Here is a 12238-nt window from a genome sequence, read left to right on the forward strand (position 1 = left end):
TCTAGCTAGCAGAGTGATGCAAGCTGTGAGTAATGGTAACGCAGGATTCGTCACAGCTTGGTAAAGCATGGCACATCTTTCAGTCATTTTTTCATTTTCCCAATAGGTGTGCACACGTATTTATTCAATTCTGAAAGCAGATGGCCAAGGAAAGGAGCTTCTTCTCAAAGGTCCAAATTACGAGCCAATGGAGGAAGTGATGAAAAATTAAAGCCTTTCATTTTTCTAGAGAAAAACAAGTAAGCAGAGTGAGTGAGCATGTATGCATCACTGTGTTTCAGGTTAAGTTTGCACACTTTCCTTAGTCTGTTATCTCAGTGCTCTGAGAATGTATTTGCAGCTAGCTTTCGATGAGAGTAACGGTTCAAGTTCAGTTCCGAAACTGAGCATCACAGAGGATCGAAAAAGAGCAGGTAATGAGACAAGCTAGTCGTAAGTTGGCAAATTTTACACAGGTGTTGCAGCAGGACTCTATTCCTGTCCGTAAAACTATATCAAATGTCTGTCAATGAAAAATGAATTATTTCAGAGGGCTTTTTGGTGTAAGTCACGCAGTACCACCCCGAGTATGAAAGTTGGCATAATACAAAGAATTGTGGCACTTGGGGGAAAAACGCAGCTCCAAGTATTGTCATGTTTGGGACTGGATTAAGAGAAGAAGTCATAAACACTTCTCTCCAGTAGTGACTTCTCTGTTGCTTATGCTCCAAAGATAGCATTTGCAAGATACATTTATGCAGTAGAGCTGCAGTCATACCTGGATGATAGACAAAGCATTTCATTTTCTTTCCCAAACTCACTATATGTTAGCTTCATGTTCATGAAAGAGAAAGTAACTTTATCAAATTCATGAATTTAGATCTTTATTTGATGTGACAAGCGATAACAACAACAAAACCTTTTCAGTGCCTGAAGTTATGTTGTGGGTTCACTGGTAGCCAGCTAAAACAAAGTAGAGTCAGTCTGTAGATTTTCATCAATCAGAAAAGAATGCCAGCAGCTTCCTTCTTAAGCTTTAAAACCCAAATCCTGTTACAAATTCTGCATGAAACGTAAACAAGTACTTGTTCTTAAAGGAAAGTCTGGGAACTACATTTGGAGAATGCTATGGGTGTATATCATTTCCTTTCCATTGCTGCCTATTTTTCACATTTCCTCTAGAAGCTGGAGGACTAGAGTCCTGGCAGCGTACTGCTTCTCTCATTTTCTTTTTCAGGTCTACCCGCAGGTAATTGTCACAAGTCTGGGAACAATGCAACAGCAAAACCCAACAAACAATACTGAAAATCAAAGGAAAAACATGGGCTACAAAATACCTACTGAATTCAGGCTTTTTCCTTTCAGCTCCATTATCTATTTTTAACTGCTAAGTCCTGCAAAGTACTCAGTATCACTGATAACTTGTAAAGCCCAAACATTTGTCAGCAGAAGTTTATTCTTCAGGTGTGCACTGTTCCAGGAAGAGCTCAACTCATACAATTTCCAAGGTTATTGTTTTTACTGTGGCATTAAATCACCTCATTTGGTTTGTCTTAATGCATTTCCTGAATGATAAAGAGGAACATTTGTGTGTGCTCATGTGCATCTGTGAGTGCAAGAGTACTGCTTGAAGTTCAGACATTCATTTAAAACAAACAAACAAACAAAATTGAGGTAGACACGTTGAGTGATATGAGGGACTTGTGTGATCAGAGTGGCCAGCTGACCTCTTGAGTCTCAACAGCTCAGAAGGAGAAAACGTGGTGGAAATGCTGAAGAATGACCGTGGAGCACCAGATTGAGCAGCTGGCGGAGTGCAGATGTGAGCATGGAGAGGGAGTGCAGATGAAGGCAGTGAGGAGCAGTAGGACAACCTGGGCAATGAGGAAGTGTTGTGGGCTGAGATCTGCAGCACCAGGTGAGGAAGTCCACTGCAGAGCCATGAACGTGGGCAAGCACTGTGAGGAGAGGAGGAGGGATGTGGGCTGTATGTGTTTCACGTGGGTGCTCTGTGGGGCAGACCCCGTCTAAGGGCAAATAACTGTGCTAATGTAGGCAATGAAAGAGAAAGTAAAACAGGGTGGCAGAGCAGGCTTAAACTCTCCTGGGTTATGAGCATGAGAGGATACAATGCTGAAGCTTGATTCTGTGCATCATGATAGGAAGGGGTGTTTTTGTTAGCCTGGATGGCTCAAAGGCCAAAATGGAGACCAGATTTTTTTAGAGAGCATTTCAGTTTTGGTGACTGAAATTAAATTGTGGTAGATGACTTCTGAGACTGTGTAAAAATGGCTTGCAGTGCACCTTAAAAGTCAGATAGATACAGTAGAAAATTGCAGATCCCTGCAATCCTCAGTTCAGCTCTCTACTAGCACTGGCTTTGCATTCAGTAGTATAACATTTTGTAGCATCAGCAATTCTCTATTCACTGCTCCTTTTGAGAAAATTACCCGTTAACATAGTACCACCTGTTTAGCAATGGGAAAGATTATGTACTTAAGATGTTCAGCTGAATAATACATACAAACACCTGACATTTGGCCTGATCTGAGAATAGGCGACATGCTTATTTAACAATTTTGAAAATGTTAAAATGGCGAGGTAGAGCTAAAATGTCATTTTAATATATTTGTATTTAACTTATCTGATTCAGCCCTTTCCTGCTTTTCCCCTTGGCATATTTGAAGTGGGGGTCACGGCAGCAGTGTGACACTGTGGATACTTTGAACGATGCCCTGAACATTGTTGGCATTTCAGCCTAATTAGTTGCATCCTATTCTGTGATTTGTCTTTGGTCCTTTGGGTTGCTGGCCAAGGATTTTTTTTTTCAATTTCTTTATGCTCATCAGTGTCTCATTTTAAATGTCAGCAGACCAGTACTTGTGTAATTGGTTTATTTTCTCCTTATTTCCTTTTTTCCCTGGTGTCAGAAAATTTGAAGATCCATTTCTGGATCTCAGAAAGGCTACGTGAGAAAAATCCATCTCAGGAATGAGTGACAAATAGGACTTGATCTTGTCAGTGCAGATCCTGGGCACAGTCATGTATTTTCCTGTACAGTATCCACCATTACCCAGAGATTTGAAGTGGGACAATCTTGTCTTGGGCTGGTTTATTCACTTTTGCAGGCAATGGGCCATAGTGCAGACAGTAACGTAGCTAAAGGACAGATCTGCATCTTCCCTCTTGGGTACGCTTCTCAAGCAGAAAGCCCTGACCGCCTTCTCCTTGCTGGGGTTCCTGTTGAGCATGTTTATGTGACGCTGGGGTAGCTCATTCTGTAAATGCTTGCTGAGTTCAACCACGCATGGAAGGCTTAGGCATATAGTAAGGGAGGTGTCACTGGGCCTAGTTAGAGAAAGGCTGCCAGGCCTGGTGGGCGCGCCGAGACAAGATGGCCGCATGGAGCCACCATGTCGGTTTGCTCTTACTCCTCCCATGCTTACGTTGTGGTCACTGTTTTTGGATTTCTGCCGCAAAGTAAAGCCAAGCACCAGGTGCCAAATGAAACTAAGTGCCTTTAAATTGGAAACACACATTTTTGTCATCACTATTTATTACAATACATGCCAATGAAAATTGTGCTTTTGCTGAAACTACAGGGGAAATCGGAAAGGTCATGCACAATATTGAGCTAAGAAAAATGTCATGCTTTAAACAGCGCCGGGAAGAGCATAAAACCAGATGAAGGCCTGTGTAGTTGTTCTCTGATCAAAAAAGATGATTTAAAGTTATGACTGGGACGTGCCAGTCTTGCTGGTATCTGACACTGTTAGATGAACTGCTTATAAATGTAATTGCTTTGCCAAACAATCTCAGGGAAAGAAAACTTTCAGCCCAATAAAGGCAGAACTGAAAAGCAACTTCTGTGAAACCAAGCAAAAATACACCCAAAAGTTGCTCAAATTGGTTACAGTATAAAATCTCCAATACATTTTTATTCCATAAATATAATTTGAAAGAACCTAAACCCAGGAAAAATCACCACTAAGGTGAGAACTCTGTTTGGCCTTTAGGACTCCACCTGTGCCTTGATTCATAATTCATACTCTTCTCAATGTGCAAGAGGCCTTCACACCTCATGGCATGCATTATAGATGGAGGTACTTTAGGTTAAAGCATGCTTTTACTGTGAGGCATAGGGTATCAGCCATTCTCCACATCAAATTCATGTGTGCAATTTCAACAAGACCTTACTCTGCTCCCTGTAAATACGCACCAGATGTATCTTTTATAAATGTTAGGTTTTGCAGCATCTTTACACATGCCAGTAGTTTGAAGCCTATGCGTGCTTCACTGGGGTATGGAAGCCCCATCCACTCATCCATCTGTGATGTTTTGCAATAGGCAAAATTTCAGTGTTGTCAGCTACTTCTCGTTCAACTTTATTGACTTATGATGTCCAATCCGGTGCTCTGGTTTCGAGTTGTTTTCAAAGGTGTCAGTTTTCTTCAGCTGTGAGGTGACTGAATAGAATAGGAAAAGGAACTTTGCCAAAATTCTGATTCATGATTCCTGACATTATGTGACACCACAAATGTAAGATTTGTCCTGCACTGAGACTTGCAGGAGACTTGGGGCTTAAGTTATATGAAACATAGCTCAGAAATTTTTGGCTGGAAAAAGGACTTGGCTGTCTCATGTCTGGAGACAAGCTTTCTGCTATGGGCCTGCACTATTAAGGTTGTTTTAAAAGTGTATCACTTAAGTTCTTTAATTAAAACTATAACTTAGATTATCTTCATTATCAATTGGCCTATGCTTGAACAACAGTCACTAGCCAGACTTCAGCACCACTTCACTTGGTGGTGGTGTTTGTTTTCAAGAAAGCACAGAAAAGTAGTGCTTCCTGTGTGAAAGCCTGAAGGCTTGGTTATGGTTAACAGTGTTAACTGTTTTGGAGAACAAAGTTTTTCAGTGCCCAGTTACTAAAATAGTGGCAAAGCATGAATTTCATGGCTCTGAGAGATTCTCAGGTTCAGGCTTTAAGGGATACTGCTGATTTAAACTTCTCAACTTGACACGCTTGAGTACTCACTCTCACAGTAACTTGTGCATTTGAACAATAAATACAGTTTTATTTAAACTCCTGAAAAACAAAATATTTTCAGTTATTTATAAACAAGTAGTGGTGCTTAACATAGCCCAAGGAACAGAGCGGAGGGATTGCAGCCACTGCAGGTTTGGCTGCAGGGGAGCTTGAGGTGCAGTGAGAAACCTTACTATAGCCAAAAACATCCAAGGGGACCCTTTCAGTTGCCACTAGTTGCTGTCTTTGAGACAATAAGAATCTTGGTTTCTGAGGTCATTGGTCTTTATGGGAAGAGCAACAGAGAAAATGTTCAAGTGAGCAGATTGCTTGTTGTAAAAATGAAATTTGCTTTAAGTCAAGATGCTTGTTGCTGCTCTGCTGTTTTTCTACCTGCCCTTGTCCACAGTGCTGTAAGGTCTGCAGTAATGTGGGAAAAAAACAGAGCATGAGAGTCTTGGCTTGTATAAATTAGCTCCATGGTAGCTGTTCTGACCCACACCACCCTGGGCTGTGGCACAGTGCCTCTCCCTGGGATGAGCACAATGCTGGCAGTGATGCAGATGCCGGCACAGAATGGGGCAGTTCCTGTGCTCTGAGACACAAAACACGTTCCCCTCATTTCCATGCAGGGAAAATGTTTCTTGATCACTTGATTCTAATCTGCAAATTGGACATTTTAAATTGCAAATGCATTTCTGGTGTGAGAATAATTTCCTTTGTAAGTGCATGATTAAATAACCTCATAAAGCAAAAAAATATAGGTCACATGGGGCTCCATATAATCCTTATTTATTGGTCATTTTTATACTGTACACAGAAAATAGTAACATACACCATCAAAGCTATAAACATACTACGTACACGCAGAGAAGGAACAGTTAATTTTACATTAGATGGAGAAGGCACATAACACAGTGATACACAATGGTAATTTGGAGCTGGCCAAATTGTTGCAGCCACAATATTTATATTCTTGCTAATGTAAACTTTCCTCTAACTGTCTGAAGGCTCTCCTTGCTGCTTCACAGGCTGGGTGTCACCTCTTTCCAAAAGAAAAGGGAAGGGACTGTGAAAGGAGGGGGAGTCAATTGCTTACTCCTCTCCATGCTTCTGTGCATCTTCAGAGGGATATGGCACAGAGCAGGTCGTGTGCTTTAATTCAGCACCTTCTTATTTGCAAAGACTGGTAGACATAAAGAGAAAATTCAAATGTGTAAGGTTTGGGGCCATACTGTGCATTTGTTTCCTGAAAGGATAGGCTGCAAGTGATTATGAACAAATTCTTTTACTTTTGTCTTTTGAGTCAAATAAAGAGAGAGATTTAGAAATCGCATTTTCAGAGTATTTTAGGTCTTCTGCATGGAGTTACAGGTGCTCTCCACAACTCATAGATGTAATTGCTCCTCCTTGTGTGCTTCACTTTGTATTTAATTATAAACACAGTCTGAGAAACAGTAAATAGCTTGCCCACCTGCTTAATCCTTGGTTGAAATTTCAGTAAAGATGGTATTGGACGCTCTATATGATGTATTCCCCTTTGTTTTAACTGTTTTTTCTTGGCTGAGATATGGCCCAAAATGGTCAAGCTTCTTCACTATGGTCACTACAGCTTGCTAAGTAGCCACAGCTTTGGGATTTTTTTGTGCTTCTCCAGGTGCTGTGAGGCTTTTCCAACTGCAGAGTCTGACTCCCTGCCTTCTTGGGATGATGTTTCTTTAATTCAACTTTTCAGGAAGTATATTTGGAACAGAATTTGTGCCTTTGGGGCTTTTTCTTGTTTGTTTCCCATAAGATTGTAAATAGCAATTAAAATATTTCACATTTTAATCTCCACTTGCAATAAAAGTCACTCCCTCAAAGTTATCCTACACAAATCTGCCTCAATAGGCAGACCTCATTTCCTGACTTGCTACCATCCTCTCTATCTCTTTTCCATGACCTCACTGTTATGAATGCCCAGCTTTACCCTTGCTGCATTCAAAAGACCGTAATCCAGCTTTTGCCTCCACTCTCCACAAGTGTCATCTGCTTTCATCCCCTTTTCTCCTCTTACTTTTGCAAGAATTTTCATCACTCCTATTTTCACCATTTATCCTCCACTGAGACAGACATCAGTCACACCTGACTTATTCTAATCCTAGTTTAAGGGTTTTTCCCCTTGCTTTCTCTCTTCTTGACTTTCCTTCTACAAACCGCATTCATGTTTCACTGTGAGAATTTTCCATGTTTTGTGCTTTTATGGGTGTCTTTTTAATTCTTTTGTAGTGTATTCCTCCAGAGCTCTCTTTGGTCTTTATGAAAACTCTTCAGACTTTCATCTTCGTCTCTTTCTCTCTCTGTACCTTTTGCTGTGTATCTTTCTCAGCCCTGGAGATTCTCTATGTGACAACACTTTCCTGAATGTGTTATTACAGATTGTTTTCCCACTGTTTCCAAGATTTCATCCAGAAAGTCCATCCCCCAAGCAGGGCAGAATGAGTTTCGAGCCACTTCTTCCTCCTTGCTGTGTCTTTCACTGTGAACAATAAAACTTCCTTCACATTAGCTCTCCATGGAGACTGACCTCCATCTTCAGCTGCTTTCTCTCTGTTGTCCTTTTTCTTTGAATCATATAACAATTTAGGCTGGAAGAAGCCTCCTGAGGTCATCTACTCCAACCTCCTGCTCAAAGAAGGGTTGATTTCAAAGTTAGATCTTTATTACATCCTTCCACTGCTTTCACGTTTATTTTCTTTTGCCATCTCTGCTATTCACTTGAAATCTTTATCATTTTTTTCCTCCTTTTAGCCTATACAACCATTATCATTGAGCAAAAATGCAGGAATATAAAGCAGATATGTGGAAGCACATTCTCTGCATCTGCTTTACTGTTCCAAAGCCACTGCTGCTCTTTCCTTCCAGTTCCTGCTTCTAGATTCCCGCTCACTTTCCAAGCTCTCTTTCCCCAGGCCCTTCCCAGCCTGCAGCCTTCCATCTCCTCTTGTCCTCTTTTTGTTCACTCTCTTGGTCTCACAGCTTATGTGGTGCATCTTTGCCATCTGGAAAGCTGCCTTGACTTTGCATCCCTTGTATCTTTTTTGGTGAGCCTCAAGTCACATGTGTAAGAAACTGTACGAAACATTCCCACTTCACTACTCATCCTCACACGCAGTTCTTTGCTGTCTTTCTTGCTGAGAAGTATCTACCTCAAACTCAAGCTGTACACTCTTAGAATCAAGCTCTTTTTTTTTTTCCAAATATATATCCATTTCAAGAAATTATAATGCCTAACAAACTTTATAGCCTTCTTTATTATTCCTTAGCAGTGGGCAAATGTTGGGCTAAATGAGTTTTGACTAAAAGCTTTACAGCCATTGCTATGTAATGCCATATTTCAAAAGAACTTCCTTGAATCTCTCTCTTTTACCACCATATTTTTGTTAACTTCTTTCTTTCTTTCCTTAGTTGCCATTTGCACTCAGGATTTAAACTGCAACTGTACAACAATGACTGCGTTCAAAATCTTAAGCTTCAGTAGTAAAGCTGTAGACTGGGCTCAAGTAAAATCTGTTGTGCATTCACGCTGTGATGGCATTCCACCCTTAACGTCCTGCTCTTTTAACTCAGTCTGAATCCCACCATCCGGTCTCATTTACTATAGTGTCTTGTTTTGAAAGATATCTGTTCAGATTGCAAAAAGAACCAGAATGTGCTTACTATCAGAATTACTGATAATCAGCTAATAAGGAAATAAATGTGATTGACATCAATATTCAGTAGTCCACTTAGAAGTTCATTCAAAATGAATTATGAATTGATCTTTAAAATTAAAATGTTAAAATGAGTTAAAATGATCACTTAAAACTCTTGGATGCTGAGTGTGCATGCTCTATTATGCAACTCCTAGAATAGCCACTGAAGGTTTGATGCATGCATCTGGGATGTTTCACAATGGCAGGAACAGATAACCTGAGCCGCAGGAAAAACAAAATGCCCTAAAGAACTTTCCACTCTCTTGCCTCTTTATTGTTGGCTCAATTTGTGTGGGAGGAATGTGTTATTGCTTTCATTTTTTCACTGCATGTGAAAGTTAGCTGGATGAATTACTGCGATAATCTGCCCCTGCAGTTCAAGAAAACCTTAACCTAAGTATATTTTGGGCACGTTCTTTCCTCTCTACAACTAATCATTAAATGCTCTTGAAGATTCTCAAGTCTCTTTCATTACAGTATCTTTTCCAAACATTTGCAGTTATTCCACTCCTTTTTACACATTTGTTTCTTTTTCAACAAACAGTTGCAATCATTTTGCTACTGAGGGTTACAGTAGTATTACTGCTGTTTTGAAAGAGGAACATTCAGACACAAAAATTTATTTTCTCATGTTAACGTGAAAGTCTGAACTCCACGAGAAGCGCCGATGCTGTTGTCAGAGCTGAGTCACTCTTTCATCATTTCCAAGTTGGTGCATTACCTGTAAGCTGCTGCTTGTATTTTCTGTGAGCTTTGGAAAACTTTTTTAGCACGCTTGCCTTTTTGGCAGCCAATGTATTTTGGTAAAGTGAGATGCAATAATTTTATAAAATGAAGCATCAAGTAATATCATAATGAGAAAATGGCAGCATATAGCTTTGCAGAATTTGTTTAGGATGTTTTGGTTTTATGTCTTCTGTAAGGTCAGGTTCTGTCTGCTGGGTATTTTAAGACATAGTCTTTATATTCAGAGAAACGTGGATTTGTCAGAGGGGTAAACTGGAATTCTTTTCAGTGGAAGGTATTAGTGGCAGCAGGGAAAATGAAAGAATTGAAGGAAAGGAAACCAACTAAACAGGAAACATTTATTTTGGAGAGTTTTTGCAAGCTTCCTTTTAATCCCCGATTAACAGATGAATATGCTGAAACACAGTTCTAGTGATAAACCCTTAGATAACAGAATTATGTCTTTATTGTACAGGGTTGTTTGATTTGTCTGCATTGTCTTCTGCAGCGATTGCTGGGCAGGTAAAGGAAACACAAACGAGAAGCTGTTCCTCATGTTGTGTCTGAGACAGGCACTTATAAGTATCCCAGAAGCCATTACTGTCTGTAATGCTTACTGCAGATTACCAAGGCTGAAGTTTTCAGTGCAAATAAAAATTGTCCTTGGACAAATTGGCCCAAAATAATGATAAATGGCATTGGTTCACTTAAATTCTAGAAGATTTTAAATGTTATTGTACTTAAAAGGAAAATATTCAAAGTTCAAAGTCACTGTAATCTTGACAACTGGTGCTCCCAGTAGCAGAATGTGAATGAACATATCTAACCTGTGTACATTGTCCACATCCATTCATCTTCCAGGATGGAGGAAAGCTTTCCTCTAAATGAGTCTCTCTATTGGCGGTGGCTGCACCATGCTCCACATCTCGACGCGGGCGCCCTCCTTCTCTTGGCGGCTGGGGCTGTAGGTCCCTTGGGTCGACCTTTTATTGGCAGCAATGACCAAAACCACAACTGCCAAGAAGAGGATCAATAAGGCCAGCGTTACTGAGCCAAGGGAGGTGAATATGTTCGAGATCAAGTCAGTTGTCAACTGGAAGGATTGAAATAATTGCAATATAATTTATGTCAAGGGAGTACTGAGACACACTTGAGCTACTATCATGGAAGGAAAACAAAAACCCTCCTATGGCTAGAACTCTGCATAAAGGAGCTACTGCTGAAGCACAGTTTATTGGAAGATAAGTAAATTAGCCCCTCCAGAGTTTGTTCATTGGACTCTGGAAAATTACACACACACTGCGGGATATTTAACATATAAGGCAGAACTGGGTGAATTTAGCGTAATGACCCATTTTATTTGACAGCTTTCTGCTTGAAAATAGTCTATGAGGTAAAGTTTTGTGGACTTTAGTAGTAATTCAGAAATTATTTGCTTAATCACTTCAATAATAATTCATCTTCCTTATTTTGTTGTGAACATATTACTGCTAGTTTTTGGTACTGTGAGTTAAACATGAGATACTCTGGCTGGTTATATAGACAGTCATTTCTGTTTCTCTTGCTGGAGAAGACAAGTTTCTACCAATACTTGCATATAGAAAATTTGCTTACTGTAAATATTTGTGTAAATTGTAACTATTCTACAGCCATTCCTGCCAGTAAATTTTTCTACTAGCATGTTTGCATGAAATAAGCATATAGAGACTGCACTTGAGCACAACTGCAATCTACTCAGTGAGAAATGAATATCAGTATATTCTCACAAATGTTTTCAAATATTCATCTCGTTCTTTTTCTACACATACGTTTTGCAGAAACACAAGCAGTACAGCATAAGATGAATGTAAGGCTGCTATGACTTTTCTTCTGTCTTCATGTGGCAGTAGGAAATGTGATAATGTCAGAAGGTACAGTGCACATAAACAAATCTGCCAGCTAAAATGCTTTAGACCAGATAAATTTTATAGAAGATGAATGTTATATATACATCTACATATGTGGGTTTAGTTTATTAAAAAAAAAATAGTTTGTGGTGAGGAAAGCCAGTGAAGAGATGCAGATGCTGTAGGTAAGTGGTCACTGTGGACAGAATGATCCTGGAAGGAATGGAACTTCTGGGCAGATTCTGCCATCCATCATTCTGTGATTTCTATTACAAGTGACAGCTGAACTGCCATAGATGAACGTGTGCTTGAGGCTGAACTTTCAAATCCCCAAATATTTAGAAATAGAAAATAGCAGGTCAAAGCCCATTTTCCAGTTAGATGCTGTGTGTTACAGGATATTTCAGTGACCTTCTTACTCATCAATTTCTAAGGAAGTGCCATTATCGTCCTGAGAATGACTGTGTGTTCAGTGACGGACCTGCTGTCCATACGTGCTGTTTGTGTGGCAATACCCTGTGTGCAGTGCTCAGTTCGGCACTGCCAGAGGATGAACCATAAAACAATCCTGCCTCTTTTCTCTCCACCTCCACGCTGATGTAAAAGGTCCTGCTATAATAATGAAAGCAAGTTTGGCTCAGGGAATCTCTCTAGGGAATACATGACCGGTTGGGCTATTATTTTTCTCTGTCCTTGATGATTCCATATACAATTCCAATGATTTTAAAAACATTTTTTTGCAACAGAAATAATTCAGTGCCAGTGACAGACTATACGAGTCTGACCCTAAAATAAGGTGACATGAAACATTTTGGTCCTTTAAGCTGTGCTAGATTGAGAAAGTCATTCCATCCTAAAATAATGTTGCAGATATGTTTGAGATA

General features: G+C 39.9%; 1 protein-coding gene across 4 annotated transcripts in view; it reads right to left on the reverse strand.

Moving 5' to 3' along the window:
* Positions 5785-12238, reverse strand: part of CRB1 (crumbs 1, cell polarity complex component) — a 93888-nt gene continuing 87434 nt past the window's right edge. Inside the window, exons 12-13 of one of the 4 annotated variants that reach the window (XR_002441019.1) lie at positions 10296-10482; positions 5785-7672 (exon numbers count right to left, since the gene is read on the reverse strand). Coding sequence is in view for 2 of the 4 variants with exons in the window: in XM_021404151.1 (XP_021259826.1) it covers positions 10349-10561 (213 nt within the window). In the remaining 2 variants the exon portion in view is untranslated. Of the gene's footprint in view, positions 10562-12238 lie in introns of all 4 variants that reach the window. The other 3 variants (XR_002441018.1, XM_021404152.1, XM_021404151.1) reach the window with 3 other exon arrangements.

Source organism: Numida meleagris, chromosome 7 (assembly GCF_002078875.1).
Source record: "Numida meleagris isolate 19003 breed g44 Domestic line chromosome 7, NumMel1.0, whole genome shotgun sequence".
In the NCBI taxonomy this organism is placed as follows: domain Eukaryota; kingdom Metazoa; phylum Chordata; class Aves; order Galliformes; family Numididae; genus Numida; species Numida meleagris.